Genomic DNA, 20,112 nt, shown 5'->3' on the forward strand with positions numbered 1-20,112 from the left:
GGCCACCTCTAAACAAGTTGAGTGAAATTATCGCACATGATCCCTAGGGTCTCCTTTGCCTCTATACTTTTCAAAATTTGGTGTTTTGAACCCTTGCAGAAAAGGTGGCATAAGCATGTTTCTATTCAGTTGTTGAGCGAGATTTTCTACTTGTTGCCTCAACATGTCTATTTTTGAAGGAGAAGGAGGTGGAATATTCCCTTGATGAGTAAGGTCATAGTGGAAGTAATCTCTACCTCTTCCACCATCATGACGGCTATGTTGCTCAGATGTTTGTCATATCTGTGTTGTATCAAAGTTGGAGGGTAGTTTGGCACCCTCTTGAGCAAGTCTTAAGAAATGAGCATCTGCATTGTTTCTAAGGATTTCATCAAAGAGCCTATTGAATTTGGGATTATGTTGTGCTCTTTCTATATCTTCTAGAGTTGGAGTGCTGGGTTCTTCATCATTAGTGCCTCCTCCAACGACCTCATGAAAATCGTTGAGGTTTTCTTCCTCCTCTTCTATTTTTGGTTGTCGGTTTCTCATTGATCTTGTTTGAGCCATGTTCTTGAAAGTTTGATGTTTGTGAAAGTGATTATGAGGTGGTGATGAAATATTTGATGGAAGATAAGTTTTGTGGAATTTTTGTTGGAAGATGGATCTCTAACACAGAAGGTTGGATGTCAATAAAGTTCTTTGTGAATTGCTCTTGCGTTTTTCAACAATTTTGATGTGATGAGGTATAGCAAGGTTTGAAATGTGTTACAAACCAAGCTACCTAGTAATGAGAGGATGCACTCATAAACTAGTTTTAACGTGTGTAGAAATGCCTCTTAGGATGATTGATCCTAGATGTAGAGACACTCTAAAAGTGATTTGTTGGTTTGATTTAAGCAATATCTAAAACTACTAAGGACAAGACCTCTTTGTGTTTTGAGAGTTGAATGGATTTGTGATGTATGAAGGTGAAAGTGGATAGAATATGTACCTCAATAAAAACTTTATGTTATAAAGGGGGTTTCTACTTATTCCTCTCTCTCAGGGGTCAGTGGTTCCCCTCGAGCTTCGTTGTATGTGATACAGATTTTAGGAAAGAAAGCAGGATTGATCTTGCGCCCTTTGTTTTTGTGATAATCAAAAGCTCTATTGCTCAAAGGCTCTTTGTCAAATTCATTGGATTTGCCTTGTAGGTACAAGTGCATATGACGTAAGAATACCCTATGTGAGAGAGATAGGTTTCTATTGATATAGAAAAACTTCCTTCTTTTGATAAGATCTTTTGAACCAGGTTGTCTCTTTTTTAATGTGGTCCTTTGATGAAGATTCCGTTTTCTCAAGATATGAGTGATGGTCATACAAAATGATACTTTGTTTCACTTGTTGAGGTTGTTTTTGTTTATCAATGTTTGATGTAGATTCGTTGGATGGATACTCGGTTTAAAATTGTTTTGAATTTCTTTGACAAGAAAACACAACAAGCACACAAGCACAATAACCTTGCCCCTTTTCAACAAAAGGCAAAAATAGGTGTGGGTCTAAATCAACCGAATCATGAAATTTTTGACCCTTTTTACAAATGTATTTTATGTTTCCCAAAGCTTGAATTCAACTTAAATTGTTACTGGTTTGAAACAAGACGAAGACAACTCAAACACTTTTTATCCCTATGGTCATGGCCAGTTGCCATATTTTCAGCTCACATCTTGATATTTCTTCGACTTTGGTACTACACACCTTATGAATCCCGCCGTGGTAGGTAAGGATGTGATATACTAAGTCTTGTGCGGGCATAACAGAGAGATGATCCCTATGATGGGGGAGTCACCACTTTCATCAATCTACAGGTAGCCTTTCAAAAATCCCTGTTTCTACTCAAGGAAATATGTATGGTGAGTATCTTGGGAGAAAAACCATCTATGCTCTTGCACTAAACTTTTCACAAATATCCTCAATCAATAGAACGGGTGGATTTCTAGAATAAAAGGTGTCTAGTAATGTTCGATGTTTTTGGATGTAAGTTCATTCTGTAGTGACTCACTTAAGAGCCTTGTAACTTATAGTGGGACCCATATGTCCTTTCGGCAAGTTACATTGTAAGAACAACTACACCCAAGGCTACAACTTTCACTCTCACCTGATTTCTATAGCGGCTCGAAGGATTTACCGCGCAAGGTCGTTCCCAAGAGTGATGTGTCTCTTGTCAGACCTCTCTTAAAAATAAAAAATTTAGAGTGTTACTAACACTTTTCTCTTGCACCTAGGACCACGAGAGCTAAGGGAGAGGATAGTGTGTGTTAGAAATGAGACCACTCTACAGATTTGCACAAGCGTGCCAAACACAAAAAATATTTGTTCTTTTTAATTGTTTTTATCGCAATGTGATCTATATGTTATTTGGAAATGTTGCTCCAACAACCATGGTGTTCTTTTTAATCCACAAAGCAATTTGTTTTCTAACTAGGAAAGTGAAAATCCTAGTCAACAAAATGAAAACACGTTTGCTCAAAGTAAAAGCGATTTGTAAATAGAAATGGACAAGTTGTTTTGTTCTTTTTAACTTGCAAATAAAATGTTGATTGTGAATTTTATCCTTGCAAGAAATGAAAGTTGTTTGGTTTGTTTTAAGCCCAAAATGAAAAGTTTGTCTCTAACTTGCAAGAAAACAAAGTTTGTTTGTTTGAGTTGTGGTTCTTTTTAGTTTGCAAATGAAATTCCTTTTAAGCCCAAATTGAAGATATTGTTGATTTTTAACCCAAAATGAAAGATGAGATTCTTTTTAAAACAAAAGAAAGTGAAATTTTTTTAGTTTAACTTTAAACAAAGCTAGAAAGAAAAGAAATAAATTCCTAATTCTAACTCCTTGAATCCTGCAAACAAAATGTTAGTAACCTACACAAAAAAAGAGAAAAATTAGTGAAATGAAGATCTTTAGTGGGCTTCTACAAGCCTAAATTTTTAATTTTTCGGTTACACAATTTTTTTCGAATACTCTATTACAAAAGCGCTACTCTGTGTAAACACAAAAGCGTTACTTTGGACAAAAGTGTCAAAGTATTAGCAGAAACGCTAAATGAATATCAACATCGCTAAAATATGGAGAGACGCACTAATTTAAACTGTTCAACAGAATGAAAATACTGACAGACTAAGAGTGCAAAGGCGCTAAAATATTACAATAGCGCCACAACTACAACAAAAGCGCTAAATCTTGTGTCAAAAGCGCTAGAACTCGAACAAAGGTGCTAAATCTTCTGCTGTCAATGGTGCTAAAATGCGTGTCCATAGTGCTAAAGCGCAACTTATGTGTGGAAATTTATGGAAAATCACAACAAAAAAGTTAGTTTCAGATCAGAAGGTTGCGTGTTCGATTCACATCGGGTTCACCAAATGATGCACACTAAAAAGGACACAAGAACATAAGTTCAAACATTAGTGTAGTTAGTGACAATAAAAAATGAATGACAAATGAAACTATAATCCTAAACATGCATACCAAGAGAGATATGAAACAGATAATGAAAAGCACACAAAAATGAAGGAAAGAAACAAAACCCCCCAAGATGCCCTCCAACATGCTCATAGTTGCTCCTCCCTTGTTCCTCTCCTCTCCAAGTTCCACATGAGTGTAGCCCTCAACTTTTTGCACTATTATGGATGTCTTATGGAGATTCAAGATTATGAAAATGATGCACTACTAATTATGCAAATGTAAACAAAGCTAATATGAGAAAATACCTTAATTATTCTATGTTAATTTTAACCAAAATAACAAAGAAAAATGCTTCTAAATGCTCTCTCAAAATTACTATAAGTTTGATGCATACAAGATTTTTGGATCTTTTTGAAGAAAGAATGGGCTCTATCTATAGGAAAAATGAAGAAATGGATGGTTGAGATTGAGTAATCTCAACAAGGGCCAGGATTGATGGGTTTATGATCCATGTGAGGGCTTTCAACCCAATCCCAGGATGACAAATGTCAAAATGAGATGGCTTGAGAGGAGAGGGAAGAAGCATTAAATGCTTGAGGTGACATGAAGGTTACCTTGGGAGGTAAGGTTAGGCTTGAGTTAGATGAATAAAGCCTTTATCCAATGAATAATACATTTATCCAATGAACAAATTCTTATTCAAGAGTTAGTGGGGATAACCATGGTGAAAGCAATGAATGCTTGAAGAGACCCATGAGTTAAATGAGGGTTGAGTTAGAGGGAAAGTCTCTAACCATGTGGGTGAGTTGAGTTTAACCATTAATGGTTACACAAGAGCCATAAATGGTTATGTAAGAACCATTAATGGTTTGGAAGACTTTGGGGGTTAACTTGTTGAAGACATAAAACTTTTAATGCTTTTCAAAGACTTTGAGGCTTTGAGAAGTGACTTCAAGTTGCTTAGGAATGTGACAATAATTAAGGGATAAGATTAGGCTAATTAAGAATGGATTAGAAGAATCTAGAATAGGTTTAGAATGCAAGTGGGTTTGGTGGGTGAGAGAAAATAGGATTTTAATTAAAATTACTTTATTTCAACCAACTAGGTGCAACTTGCATTTGTAGGAGAATGCAAGTGGGGGGTAGCTTAGGGATTAAATAAATATTTTATTTATTTATTTAAATGAGGAAAGGGGGTTAAATTTGTTAGAGTATTCGGGTATTTACTTGATTAATTAAACATTTGTTTAATTATTTAAGTTCCCTTTATCTCTTTTACACTTAAGCTAACTTTAGGTGCATAATAATTAATTCTTTTATTAATTATTATGTGCAAACCTAGGTTTTTCTTTTTTAGGGTTTCTTGACCTATTAAAGGTTGAGTTCTTTCATTGGAAGAAGGATTATCACATTACACATTTTTGTGAATATTGAGCTCTCATCTTTTTGAGCATATTTTCTGTGTTTTTGTTTTATCTGTTATTTGCTTCCTTGCTTCTCCTTGTAACAGGTTTTTCAGTTTGCAGAAGTCATTTGGGCTCGTGTGGTGGTGTATTTTCCCAACTCTCAATATGGTATCAGAGCTTCAGATCTACGGCTATCTGTTCTTGTTTTGAAATTTTTTGCATTGGAAGCAGATCTAGGGTTTTAAGAAGTTTTTTTATGTACTTAGGGATAGGCCTTTTTTTCTGAGCACTTTGGGCCTAAAGGGACCTCACCATTGTTCTCAGAAGGCCCAAAAACCCCTATAGTCGTATAAAAATTGACCATTTTTCGCTCCTGAGCCTCTGGGAGTATTTTTTCTCCAATATCAGACCATACGACTTTGGCACGTAGTTCGAGAAAAAAATTCAATTTTTTTTGCCTTTTTATGGCATGTAGGCCGAATTTTTTTATTTTTTGGAAAAAAGTTGAAAAAAATTAAAAATCAGAAAAATATTGCAAAAAAAGCAAATCGAAAAAGTTTTTTTAACAAAGGTTTTTGGGGGGGTTCCCCACGGTTGCAGGGTACCGTGGGGCCCCCTGCCATGCTGCAGGCCCCCACTGTTGATGTTAGGGCAGGCCCCACCGGCTGCCAGCCTCCGGCCACTGTCAGCAACTTTCAGCCCCCGATGGCTCCGCCTTCTTGGCCCCCGTTGCCGCAACACCCGCCGGCCTCGGCTCCCTGCCGGTCGCTGGCCCCCCACCTGCAGCTTCCCGCTGGTCGTTGGCCTCGCCGCCCCTTTGTGTTGCCGTAAACACCGCCCGACCACCGGTCAGCTGTCGGCCGCGCTGGCTCCGCCTGCCGGAAACTGTTGCCGCACCACCTGACCACCACCACTGCGCCGCCCATGGGCCACCTCCGCCTGCCCCAGCCACCAGACTTCCCCTCCCTCTTGTTTTGAAGGGGGGTTTGGTTTTTTGGCCATATCTTGGGCATACAGAGTCATTTTTTCAAAAATGAATAGGCGTCAGAAAGTTGGTTTCGAGACGGACCTCGTGATGTTGGAATTTTATTTCCAATTTCTCTGTTTAACTATTTTTTTCAGTCAAAGTAGGGTCTCATTTTTGCACTCTGGGAGCTGTAGAATGAGCATCCGAACTCCATTTTTCGAAAAAATCTACATTTTTCGAAAAAATCTATATTTTTGGAAAGCGTGTGCTATGGAATTTCTAGCCATATGAGTTTTATTTCTAGATTCTGCTTTAGGAATATTTTCTTCAGGTTTTTGTTTTTTTAGCACTCTGTGGGTATCTTGGTTGTTTCAGGTCCTGGGATCTCTTCTCTGAGTAGGATGTCTCTATTTTGGTTCTCCTTTTCCAGTCTTATTATCATTGTAGCTTCTTTTATGCAAACACACTGAGATAAAGTGCGATCATGCATTGTTTACTTGAGATCTTGCACATCTTGTTCCTTATTGTACATGCACTACTTATAAAGTGCCATGAGGGGGTTGATGTTTGCCTTTTGTTTGCCATCTACCGTTGTCCAATGAGTGTTCCTTCCACGACATTCACCTCATGATGTGTGTCAAGTGAGTGTTCTTCCATGATACTATGTACTTTCTCAACACCTTCGATGTTCCTGGCTCTTCGTCATACAATTCTTGTTGGTTGTTCTTTTCAGTGTACATATCTCTCTCCCTCTTCTACATTATGGGGAGGTTTGTCCTGTTGGTTCTAATGCTTCCATGGTTCAATTGATCAACTCTTCAGGCTTTGGTTTCTCATGTCATCTATATCTTCGAGTTTAGTTGTTTTTCTTGTTTGCCATCTGATTTGAGTAGTGTCATTTGAGGGCACTCATGCAGATTACAGTCTTCTCTGCCTGGTCATGTTCTATTTCAGTGGAGGTTCTTCAGATCAGCAGTTATTCTTCGACAGTGTTTGTAGGTTCTTCATGCTTCAATGGTGTTCTTTTCCATCTCTTTTTGGAGTAGAGTTTTTTCCCACGTGGTTTTCTCTATTTCTCCGTTTCATAGAGATTTGGTTGTATTGGGTACCTGATCAGGGCTTGTTGTCAGGACCCATCTTTCCTGCTTTCAGTAGTTGTTCTAAGTTTTAGCTTCTCCCTAAGTCTAGCTTAAGGGGGGTGTTAGAGTATTTGAGTATTTACTTGTTTAATTATTTAAGTTCCCTTTTATCTCTTTTACACTTAAGCTAATTTTAGGTGCATAATAATTAATTCTTTTATTAATTATTATGTGCAAACCTAGGTTTTTCCTTTTCAGGTTTTCTTGACCTATTAAAGTTTGAGTTATTTCATTGGAAGAAGGATTATCACATTACACATTTTTGTGAATATTGAGCTCTCATCTTTTTGAGCATATTTTCTGTGTATTTGTTTTATCTGTTATTTGCTTCCTTGCTTCTCCTTGTAATAGATTTTTCAGCTTACAGAGTTCATTTGGGCTCCCATGGTGTTGTATTTTCTCAACTCCAATAAAATTAAATAAATGTGCTTTATTCATTTAATTGATTTAGAGTGTGGCTTAATGAATTAATTTAAATAAATTGAATAATTTATTTAGTTAATAGGAGAAGAGGTTGATGATGAAATTAATTAAATATTAATTTAATTAACTGATTATTGGTGGTTAAATAATCAAATAAATAGTAAATATTCATTTAATTAAGTGGATAGATTTATGTGTCTACAGTTACTATTTCCAATCACATGCGTTTTTCTTCATTTGACAACAACTAGGAGCCTTTGTTATCACTTGGATTTGAAGTTTGTATTCTTTAGATTGGTGCATATTCACCTTGACTTATTCCTTTCCTTCCATAGATGAAATGTTGAAGGATGCGAGGATTTCTTTCTTGATATGATGGACATCTTGGATGTTATTGCAAGTATGTTGATGGAGCATGAGAGTATGTTGGAGATTAATGTGGTTTTATGTATGGTAATGATGATGCATTTTATGCAATGTATACAACAAGTTGGGGACTATTAGGAATAAGTGTTGTACACCTTGCATAACATGAATTAATTTAATTATGCAAAATAAATATATATTTGTGGTGCATAATTAGGAGATGTCTTTATCCATATCAAATATTTATTTGGGGCCACTTGTAAAGTTGCATATAACATTGGATTAAGTATTTTATGTGTGGGCTGCACATAGGAAAAATATTTAATGTTGGAAAACTTGGTACCAAAGAGTAAATGTGTGGTCAATGCTTTTGTGAACTCATGGTTTTGAGGCACATGGTTTTACCTTCACATTTGATTATTTATGCGTGAGCTTGAGTCTATTAAAGAAAACATATGTTTAGTGATTGAGGTTGGCTAGTTAGGGTTTTGGCTTGATTGTCATTGTATTGAGTCTTCTTCTAAAGAGTGCATATGTGAAGCATTGCATGGGATGCGTGGATACATGCTTGGACACATGAAGGATGTATTAGATGAGTTTGATGCTTTATGAGTATTCATAGAGATTTTGTAAGTGTATTGTAATGTTTTCATTGCTGAAAATACATTGAGTGTGGATTCTTTTAGAGTTCAGGGTTTTTTCTCTTGAGAGTTTTCTAAGGTATATTTTGTGTTATTTTGTGGTATATTTATGATCTTTACATATGATTATTTTATAAACTTATATGCATGTTTTTCTCTTACAAGATTGTGCACAAAATAGTTAGATCAACTTGTATGATTTTCTTAATGAATATGTTGTAACATACAATGATTTATGAATCATAAATTATACCTATGACAAAAAAATAAAATAAAACACTTAGACAAACTTAAAAAAGAAAACAAATAAAATTAAAAAACTTGACAAAATTCAATTCTATATTTAAACAAAAGCTAATATCATTATATTTTATTTTAAAATTCCAAACATCTTTAAATGCAAAACCAGGCGCAGGGAGATAAAAACTTAAGAATGAGCTTTCTGAGTGGCCAAGCACCGTAATGTAATCCTCTTTTAAACACTAAAACCATTTTCCTTTCTCCCTTCCAAGGCGTAGGTAAAACAATTTCCTGATACCAGTATTCGCTCTGCCATTCTCCTCGCCTTTTAAGTTTGGCTTGTATGAACTGATCCCACTTCCAGTTTACAATGTATTCATTAAATATATGCCAAGCTAGAACCGGAAAAATCATTCTAACAAATATTTCTCGCCAAAACAATATGAAATATTGCTGCTATAAGGTCAAGCAAGGAATTTCTTGTAGCGCAGACATGGTCGCTTCTGTATCGCTTCAAAAATATTATGAAGCTTTTGCGAAAAGAATGAAAATGGCTGGCATTAAACCTCATCACAGAATCGGTAGTTTCACTTTCTTTCAAACTTTAAACCCTAAGTATTTGAGCTAATTGCAGAGTGTGTCATTTCAAATGAAAAATTTAACCAGTTATTTACTTAACCAATTTAAATTTTTTTAGTCATTGCGTTTCCTACATTGTGAATTTATTGGGTAATTGAATACTGTGTCTGTAGCTGGAAAATTTGAAGGAGAAGGCTAGCAATTCATTGCCCTATTTTCTTGGGGTGGGGATTAGGTGTTTATGATTATTTCCGACATTACTAAATTTTAGATTCCAAACATTGGTGGGGACTTGAGGAGGTATATTGTACACAACGGAATCCTTTAGTAGTTGTTGTTATGTTGTTTATAAAATGTGCGAACTGAAACTAGGATTTTATTGGTAGAACAATCCTTATTCCTGACTATAAAGGGGCTAGTTGCTGGAGCACTCCAACATGAAATATGAGGTTCTATATTTGAGTCTTAGCTGGTTTCTTGATAGAAGATAATCAAGACTTTGACAGCGGATACAATGTTTTCAAGCAACATATCGCAGGATGTGGAATGCACGCGGTATTTCATTGTCATTGATTCAAAAAGTTCAGGAATGGTGTGATTTTGTGGAATTTTCCTTAAATTTATAATGTAGCCATTATCTGCATTGTCAAACTAATGGATGGTAGTCTTGGGAGTCAGGACAGAAACCAGGGAAGACATCTGAATCCAAAACAGAGAGAAGGAAGCTGACGGCCATTAATTCTCATAATTATGATTTATGACATCACATCTACACTTGTTTTGGCATTTGTCAACTTTGATGCCATTTACAACATTTTCAGACTAATGAAGAATGGTCTCAAGACAGACGCCAGAGAAACCATATTATTCAAAATGCTAAGCTTTATTAATTCACAGTTATCATTAATGCTATCGCATTTATTTGTGATCTTGCATTTGTTAACCTTGATGTTATCAGCAATTAAAAAATAATCAAATTCCAGTAAAGATCCAAGCACGTCATTCTCTATCCTGGCTGGGTTAAGTCCTTTTTTTAAAATATTTAAGATTAATCGCTGATGGTCTAACCTAGGTGACACCAATCTATATGTGAGCTCATAAAGCATGCATTTGCAGGTCAACTTTTAATCCCAATTGACAACTATTTGCACTGCCAATCTGATATTCAGTGCACTTCCCAAGATTGAGGACAGTAAATGAGACAGAAAACATTTTGTTGATACCAGCCCTAATTGTCACTGGATTCTGATCTATTCCGATTTTCCTCTACCATTGACTGTGTTAATCTCATCTTTAAAGTGAATTCGGCTGCTGTATTGGCTTTCTGTTTCAGCATTGACATTCTGCTTGCACTGACTTGTTTTATAGCTGCGTTTACCAAGGATGAGTTGGTTGTTGATGACTCTCCAAAATTGATTTAACTTACAAATGATAATTGTGTTCGATTTCACAAACTATGCTAACCATGTTGATTTTCATATGATTGGATTTCATTGTTAAATGTTGATTGTTCTGTGTACAGAGTTGATTAGTACGCAAGATTATTATTTGTGTTTTATGATTTTGACTGGCAGATCCTGAGTGATAGTGGCATATTTAGATTAAGAGCCAACAGTTTCATAAGGGATAGTAGCAATTTCTACGAGCCAATGTCCAGTAAGGCAAGGTGGCATGATAATTAGGATCTAAAGTCAATATGGTTAAGAGCGTCTGCCAACATTCCCACCAGGGAATGTTTCAGGCTTATAGCCAACGGTCCTCTTGACGTGTCGTGGCCAAGTTTAGTTAATATTCCTGTAAGGGCTGGTAGTAGAATCAGAACCAATAATAAATCCAATGAAAATGGAGCAATGGGCTTATGTTTGAATTTGAAGCAACGAAATGTCACTTTTGATTTGGATCTGATATATTTTTGAATAAGACTAAATGATTGAGACAAATCTGATTGGAATCCCAAATTACTGGTGTGGTGTGGGGATGAATATCAAGTGGCACCTGTTTGTTGGACTTGTGGTCATTGACTTGTCTGATACATGTACTCAGTGGGACAGTTTGTAACAGATCTGAGAGGGGGATCTCAAGACAAATGTGAACAAGTTTTGACATTTTAACAGACCGGGAAGAGGCATTGTTGCAGAATTATTTTTGATTGTTAAAAAGTCCCTTATATTAGGAGTTGGCTTGACCTTCACTATGTTATATTCTAAGAATCAAATTAAGAGTGTACTTCTACTGATGAGTAGAGATGTATGAAATATCAAGATTTTTATGAGGATGGAAATATGAAAAATGTATGTGTCAATTTTTTTTATGAGGATGGAAATATGAAAAATGTATGTGTCAAATTAAGAGAATGGCTTGTTGATCTAAGACTATTATAGTACCAATAAATTAGTCAAGGTTATTGAGAGGTCATATGGCATAAGAAACAAAAGATAGCTACAAGTGCGGATCTATGAAATATCAAGAGCCTTATCAAAGGTGGAAATATTGAAAAATGTATCAGTCAAGGTAAGAAGGTGAGTTGTGGATCTAAGACTATTACGGTATCAATGAATGGGTCAAGGTTATTGAGAGCTTGTATGGCATAAGAAACAAAAGATAGTTACCGGTTTTTTCAATCAAATATTGACACACGCCTGATAATTGTAATTTAGAGGTTCAGAGCAAAGTAAATAATGGCATTAGAACTTGGTGAATTTTGCATAAAATAACATCACCATTAATTTGAGTTATGGTTCAATTAAAAATTAGTATGGTGAATAGTTAAATCTGATCACAAAATTTATGCTGCTCATGATTGGAGGTTCTAGGAAGATGGGCGTACAAAGTTATCTGCATGAATATCACAAATGATATATACTGTCAAATTAATACAACATAGATGAGGAGATTTTTGTTAATGAAGTTCTGGTCTGTGAAATCTTGTAATAATCAAATGATTCTTACTGAAGCCAGAGAGCTTTACATTGCATAAGCCAAGAAGCAGACAACTATTCAAATTACTGGCTAACATGTTGAGGCTTTCAAATCAAGTAGAGTAAATATTAGAAACTAATCTAAATGGAAATTAGTTTCTGGCAGCCATAAAACAGAGTCTTTGGAGTGTTTAACCCATGTTTTTTCCTTGATTTTTACATGTTGCTGGTGCGGCAAGTTTTGGGTGAGTCTCGGTGAGTACTTGCCAAAAACTCAGTGGGTAAACCTTGTGAGTACTCGTGGAGCAGAAAAACATTGTGATAACTTATCAGCTTGTAGTTGGTTGAGCCTCGTGTGGAATGTTTTTATTGATGTTTTGGTTGCAGCTTATGTAATCTTATATTCAGGCAAATATATGTAGACTATAAGTCATCAGTCATCTGAGAAAATGATGAAATCAGTAAAATAATATATTGATTTCATCTTTGCTGGAATAGATAGAGTGAAGTGAGAACTCCTTCTCTTTGGTTCTCAACAAATGTATCAGAATTGAATAGAAAACTGATCCTGTCATGTGGTATAATTGAGAAGCTGTACGCTTCAAGAAAGTGTAACCTCAGATTTAGTGACATGCTAAAGAAACCAAATGTTGTTTTTCTCTGGCATACCTGGTATATGTCTTCATGTGGAATTTTATTAATATTCTACTTGCCATTGTCAACAAAACTTGTACTTTTTTGCATGTCCTTCTTTTGCAGCAGGTATCCTTTACAATGGGAGAGCCATTATGCTGTTTTAACAAATAACTTTTTTCTTTGTTGATAATTGTGGCCAACTTTTAGAACAAGAAAAATCTAGTTCGATGCATATAATCACAAATAATATGAAAGAGCTGGAGTTCCAATTAATAGCAATATTATAATTGTTATGTATAGAAATTGCATATTATATTTTGTGCAGTTGATCTTACATTGATTTTAAGTATGGAAATGTGATTTTTTCTGAGTACCAGGTGTGAATTCATAAATGTTTTGATTTTTTTTGGAATTGTAGATTTTTCCTTTGATGCCATTTGTTTCTATACAATGGTGTTCTTCAAGTTATACGTACATACAAATAAGTGCTAATCCAATTTTGTGACACAGCGATTGGAGTATCAGGTGGTGCAGACAGCATGGCATTGTGTATACTTGCTTCTCAATGGAAGTGTACTGAACTCGGTGAAAATGCGATGACTGGTGCTTATGTGATTGGACTTGAGGGCTTTATAGTTGACCACGGCCTTCGTTCTGAGAGTAGTAAAGAAGCTACTTGTGTTCAAAACTGGGTTTCAAAGATCGGTAAAATTTCAAGCTTAATGTGTAAAAATTGACGGCATTCGTGAATAAGAGCACTCTTGATACATTTCAATCATCTACATTGATATTGCACCAAATAACCATGGCCTTAATTTTTCTTGGCAGCTGTATTTGTTTAATCACATTTGTTCCCAAATGAAATATTTCTTCTATCCTTAGGTATTAGTGTTGGGACGAGATTCATCAATATCCAAAAGTATAGTAGCATTTCTTTTAAAAATAGTTGGAATTTTATGTGGGAGAAGTTATTTAGTAAAATCCATGTTTATACTTTTGCTTTTTTTGATTAGAAGGTTGTGTGCTAATCAAATACAAAATGAAAAAAGAAGCAAACCCTGCTTTAATATGGTGATTTTTCACTACCATTATCCTGCATATGAATTGAAGATAATTATAGATCTGGATACGAATAGGGAGAGTTGATGAGAAATTATATTTACGGAAATTGCCAACTCTTTGCCTAGTAAATCAAGGAGGACATTATGGGTCGCCTTTAATGCAGTGAAAGGCATGCTTTTCTTAACATTTGTAACACTGGTCATGCTTTAATGCATCTCACAATTATTACACCTTAACCTTGCCACTTATTTGCTAGAGCTGTGGGCCACCTTATTGTTGTAGGGGGATTTGAAATTAGGCCACACTCTTTTGAGTGTCCAGCATTTTTATGACACACAACCCTTTGGACACCTCTATGAGAATTGCTTGAATCAATTTCTACATTTAATTTCTTGACAATATAATTGAGTTTTTTGGGTCTGAAATTTTGCACCCAATAAATGTTGTTATCTCCTACAACTTAAGTTTTATTTGAAAATGCAATATTAATAGGCCTAGTATAATATCCTTGAGTTACAAACAATTATTGAGTTTTTGCAACATATTTTACACAGCAAAATATTTTGAGAAGAATTGCCTTCACTCTTTTGTTGATTTTGCACTCATGGTACCTTTTGAGTGACAAGAGATATCAATGTAGCATTTTGTTGCTACAACTTACATTGTCATCTACATTTCAAATGGTAGGAATTAAATCTTAAGATGTTAGAGAGTTCGAAACATGCCAAGTGAAATGTAGGAAAGGAAAATATTTGGAAAGATTAGTTGGAAAGGAGCCTAGTCAACTTAGCATCCCAGTTAGCCCACATTTGGCAGGCAGAATCGAGCATTGTTTTTCTACATCTGCTAAAATTTAGCAGCTTATGACTGCCACTTACTTCTAGTTAGTTTATTTGAGTCTTCAATGCTTTTTAGGACATAAATGTTGCACATGTTGAAGTTTTATCAGATTTGAATATAGGATATTTTAAATTTAAGAATGCAATCTCCAAGTCTTATTACAGTATTATCAATCACTAAGAATATTGATTTATTATAATTTGAACTGCTGTTCCAATGATCAATTTATAATAATATCGATCTCTCTACAAATGCTGTTTTAAACAAAGAAACAATCGATATATTACTTATCGATTTTACCAGCATATGGGCTGCTGTGATGAAGGTGGCAGTCGGGCTTGTGTCAGCACTTAATATTTCTGTATGTTCACAAGTACGGATTGATCACCTCTACATATAGAGGGAGACATGCCTACGTAGAGGCATGCCTCTACGTGGAACATGTCCATGTAGAGACATGTCTCTACGTAGATATGTCTTATCGGCTGTGATAGTCACGCCGATACATAACAAAGGTTAATCGATTGTTATCAATTCCAATTTGCATTTGATACTGAGACACTTTAATAATATGATTCACTTAGAATATATAATCTGATCGATACTCAATATTGATATACATATGATTAATTTACAATCATATTTCATAGATTAATAATTAAAGCAAGAATCTTATTAAACACATAAAGCACATAATTTGATTAATACTTGTGAGGGATAGATATCAAATGCTTAAGGCCGATAGGCCAATTAAGCATTTGATTTCATCAGTTAGAATAATCTGACTGAAGCTACAAAACATTAACACTCCCTCTTAGCTAGGGAGGATTAATTCTATCCCAGAATACAATGGATTCATTTATAAATGATATCACCTTACTGTGATATTTAAGAGATATGGCTTGCCCATAAATATCAAGTCACATGATATTTGCCATGGCTCTCATATATATATATATATATCCAGAAACTATGATATGTGCATTGGCATCACGTCACATGATACCTACCATAGGAATATTAAATCATGGCATATCCATGAATATTACGTCACATAATATCCACCACGATTATCTCAACTATTATGGTTATCCATTGATATCAAGTCTCATGATATCCACCATAATGTCTACTGAGATGCTAACTATCATGATGTGTCCATAGATTTTAAGTCCAATGATATCCAACATGATAGTGATGTCAAATATTGCAAAGTCGTCACTTTACAATATCAACTAGATACAAGTGTTCATTGTTGAAAAGTCGTCACCTTTCAAAAATGTTCACAGGGCCCATGCAGTCATGGAGTCTCACACATGACAAAAGAGTTTACACATTAAACATCTTTAGTGATATTAGTACAGCAGATTTAAATAATTTAGATTTAATCTCAAATTAACTTACATTTTCAACCATACCAAGTTTATCCCGAAAATGCTCAACTTTTGACTTGGATAGAGATTTGGTAAGAATGTCTGCAGTCTGTTCGCCTGTACTGACATACTTCAGCTGAATCACATTCCTTTCAACCATAGCTCTAACATAGTGATGAGGAATCTCAATATGCTTTGATTGGTCATGGAACACTGGATTTACTGAAAGTTTTATGCAACTCTGGTTGTCACAATGGATGATAGTAGAATCCAAAGGTTGACCAAACAATGCCACAAGGAGTTTCCTTAACCATACTGCTTCCCTTGCTCCCATGGAAGCTGCAATGTACTTGGCTTCCGTAGAACTCTGTGCCATTGAGGATTGTTTCCTACTAATCCAGGAAATCATAGCTGATCCTAAGCTAAAGCAACACCCTGATGTGCTCTTTCTATCTATCACACTTCCAACCCAATCTGAATCAATGTATCCATGAAGATCTAGGTCAACATTAGTGTATTTAAGACCATACCCAATAGTACCATGCAGGTATCTCAGAATATGCTTAGCTGCAACCATATGTATCTGTTTTGGTTCACACATGAATTGACTAAGTGCATTAACTGGATAACAAATGTCTGGCTTGGTGTTAACCAAATACATCAGGGACCCAATTATCTGCCTGTATAAGGTGGGATCTGCAAATTCTGATTCCCGTGCTGCTTCCTTTAACTTGTGCAAGTTTGTTTCCATAGGGGTAGACATAGGCTTACACTCCATCATTCCAAATCTTTTCAGAATATCAATAGTGTACTTTCCTTGATTTATGATGATGCTATCTGCCTGTTGCCAAACTTCTAAACTGAGGAAATAATGTAAAGGACCCAAGTCCTTCATGTCAAACTCTGATGCAAGATCTTGTTTACATTTGGTAATTAGGCGATCTTCTCCTTTAATTAGTAAATCATCAACATATAAAATGAGAATCAACATTTCACCAGTAATTACCTTGAAGTACAAATTCGGATCTACATCATTCTTGGAGAAGTTTAAGCCCAAAAGATATTTATCTATCCTTTCATACCAGGCTCGAGGAGCCTATTTGAGCCCATATAAGGCTTTCTTCAACTTGCATACATGAGAACCATTTCCATGCATGACAAACCCTTCGGGTTGCTCTAAGTATACTTCCTCTTCTATTACCCCATTCAGGAAGGCGGTCTTCACATCCATCTGGTGAATCTTCCATCCTTTAGATGTAGCAAAGGCAATGACAACTCTAATAGAAGTATATTTGCCAACTGGGTCAAAAGTCTCTTCATAGTCAATCTCTTCCTTCTGAGAGAAACCTCTGGCTACAAATTGTGCTTTGTATTTCTCAATGCTGCCATCTGCCGCATGTTTGATTTTGAAAAGCCATTTTGAAGACAATACTGATTTATCTTTAGGTCGGGGCACAATGTCCCAAATATCATTCTTAATGATGGACTAATACTCTTCTATCATAGCATCCTTCCACACTTGATTTTTAATGGCCTCCTTGACATTGGAAGGTTCTGATTTGATGATCTCACTCATCAAGGCAAGATAGTTGGAGAACCTGTGAGGTCTTTTGCTTTCCTTGAAGGTCCCTTGAGGTGCTGCATAGTCTTTAGCCTCTTGAATCATTTTCCTTGCCCAAAGTGGCCTCTTTCAATTCACATTAGTGTCTCTAGGTTCATTTGCAGGATCCATGAATTCATTTTGTCCTTTATTTTCTATTAATTCATGAGTCTCCCTCTGAATCTTAGGAGCAAGATCCTCTTCCATATTTAGAGGAGATTCTTGATCATCTAACTCTTGAGTACTTTTAGATTTTCTGAAAGCAATGTCTTCCTCAAATATGACATCTCTACTTAATTCAATTAATCTTTGTCCAGGTATGTAGATTCTGTAGGCTTTAGATGTTTCACTATATCCTACAAATATGCCCTTTTTGCCTGAGGGTTCTAATTTGGATCTTTTCTCTTTAGGTATATGAATATAGACTGGACATCCAAAGATTCTTAGGTGGCTTATGTCAGTTTAACTCTAGTGAAAGTTTCTTCAGGGGTTTTGTCATCTAGGAGGGAGTGAGGACATCTATTTTGTATATATACAACAATACTAGAGGCTTTAGCCCAAAAAGAGGTTTCTGATCATACATCATAGCTCTAGCAGCTTCAACAATAGTTCTATTCTTCCTCTCTGCCACCTTATTTTGTTGAGGATTATAAGGAACTGTATACTGCCTCTTAATCCCAACATTTATACAAAAGTTTTTAAAGTTATCTGAAGTATATTCCCCCCCATTATCTGTTCTTAGTATTTTAATTCTCTTACTCGATATATTTTCTACTAGAGCCTTGAATTCCTTAATTCTCATAAGGATTTCTTCTGACTCTTTACATTTTAAAAAATATATCCATGTCTTCCTAGAGAAATCATCTACAAAGATAACATAATACAAAAATCCTCCTAAAGAGGTTATAGACATGGGTCCACATAAATCAGAATGAATTATTTCTAGTACTTTTGTAGATTTGCTCCCACTGGAGTGAAAAGTCCCTTTCGTGTTTTTCCGTAAGGCACATCCTTTGCATGTTCCTTCATGATTTTGCTTGAGCTTAGGTAGACCTATTACCATTTTTTCAATTGAAGGGAGAGCTTGAAAATGGAGATGTCCTAACCTTTTGTGCCAAATTTCACATGTACTTGTTGACTCATGGATTAGGGCTTGAGAGGAAGAAATGCAAAGTTTGTAGAGGCACACATGTCTTAGTCCAATAGTGTAAGCCTTCTTGATGGTTGAGTTCTTTGGCCATGCCAAGGCCTTTCCTTCCATAAAGGTGATTCTATATCCTTCGTCTTCAAGAGCTGAAATGGAGACTAAATTCCTCTTTATCCCAGGAGCATATAACACACCTGTGAGTTGAAGAGAAATGTCTGAATTCAGGTTTATAGTATAGGTCCCAATTCCTTTTATGGGATAGTTTGAATCATCCCCAATAGTTACCTCCTCATCAGAGTTTTCTATTAGACTATCAAGATGTTCTTTGAATCCTGTAATGTTACGTGATGCTCCACTATCAATCACCCAAGTATTAGGACTGGTTGATAGTTGACTTGATAGTGCTGAGTAGAACACAAATTTCTTCGAATCATTCTCTAACCCTATCTTACCAACTTCTGCAACAGTGGCTTGAGGTCTTGGCCTGTCTGGACACTTTATGGCGTAATGCCCATACTAGTCACATCTGAAACATTGCACCTTGGTCATATCCCTTTTTTTCTTGGATGAGTATTTTCCTCTTATATCTTTGTCCTTCCTCCTTTTGAAGTTCCTTTTCTTTCCCTTTTTGTGAGAATGAGAGTTTAGCACATGAATGTCTTCATTTGTAGAGTTTTGACCATCCCCCCTTGTGATTAGTCTGGATTCCTCTTGAATGCAGTCTGTCTTAATCGATCAAATTTCGGGAGTTTTGAGCAAGCACTAATTCCTTGTATGAATCCTTCTCATGAAGATGGTAATCCATTCAATGCCAACATAGTTAGCTCCTTACTTTCAATGAAGTGACCAATGGTGGAGAGTTGGTCCCTTAAATCTGTGATCCTCATGAAGTATGATGTAATGGTTTCTCCTTTGTTCATCTTCACATGATGAAGTTTTTGTTTTAGTGATAGAGCTGTTGACGTGTTTTTTATGACTGCGTCTAACACAGAATAAAGTCACCAACGGTCACCTTATCCTCTCTTGATCAAGATTAGTCCGTATGCTAGGATTACTTAAAGTTCAAATGGCTAATTTCCAAGGTTCCTTTAGTGCGTGGACGTGACTCAGTTGTTTGATGGGTTTGCTGATAACCCAAGGGGCCTTACGTATGTTGAAGAAACTTATGCAAGCTCAAGGATTTTTTATACGGATGATTTGCAATAAAAGCTTTATTTTTGGATCTTTTGGATTTTGAATTATGCGGAAAGTAAATAGGAATAGGGTAGAGGAAAACTAGACTAAAAGTAATCTAATCCTATGAACAAGGAGACAGGATAACTTGTGCAAAATCCAACCACGCTTAGCTTTGCCAGCAACGCAC

At 35.8% G+C, this 20,112-nt stretch overlaps 1 protein-coding gene across 1 annotated transcript in view; it reads left to right on the forward strand.

Annotated features, from left to right (window-relative positions):
- Positions 1 to 8,758: 8,758 nt before the first annotated feature.
- Positions 8,759 to 20,112, forward strand: part of LOC131051237 (uncharacterized) — a 180,087-nt gene continuing 168,733 nt past the window's right edge. The window contains exons 1-2 of the mRNA XM_057985654.2: positions 8,759 to 9,175; positions 13,238 to 13,432. Of these exons, the coding sequence (XP_057841637.2) occupies positions 8,965 to 9,175; positions 13,238 to 13,432 (406 nt within the window). The 5' untranslated portion in view covers positions 8,759 to 8,964. The remainder of the gene's footprint in view (positions 9,176 to 13,237; positions 13,433 to 20,112) is intronic.

Source organism: Cryptomeria japonica, chromosome 6, assembly GCF_030272615.1.
Source record: "Cryptomeria japonica chromosome 6, Sugi_1.0, whole genome shotgun sequence".
NCBI classification, from domain to species: domain Eukaryota; kingdom Viridiplantae; phylum Streptophyta; class Pinopsida; order Cupressales; family Cupressaceae; genus Cryptomeria; species Cryptomeria japonica.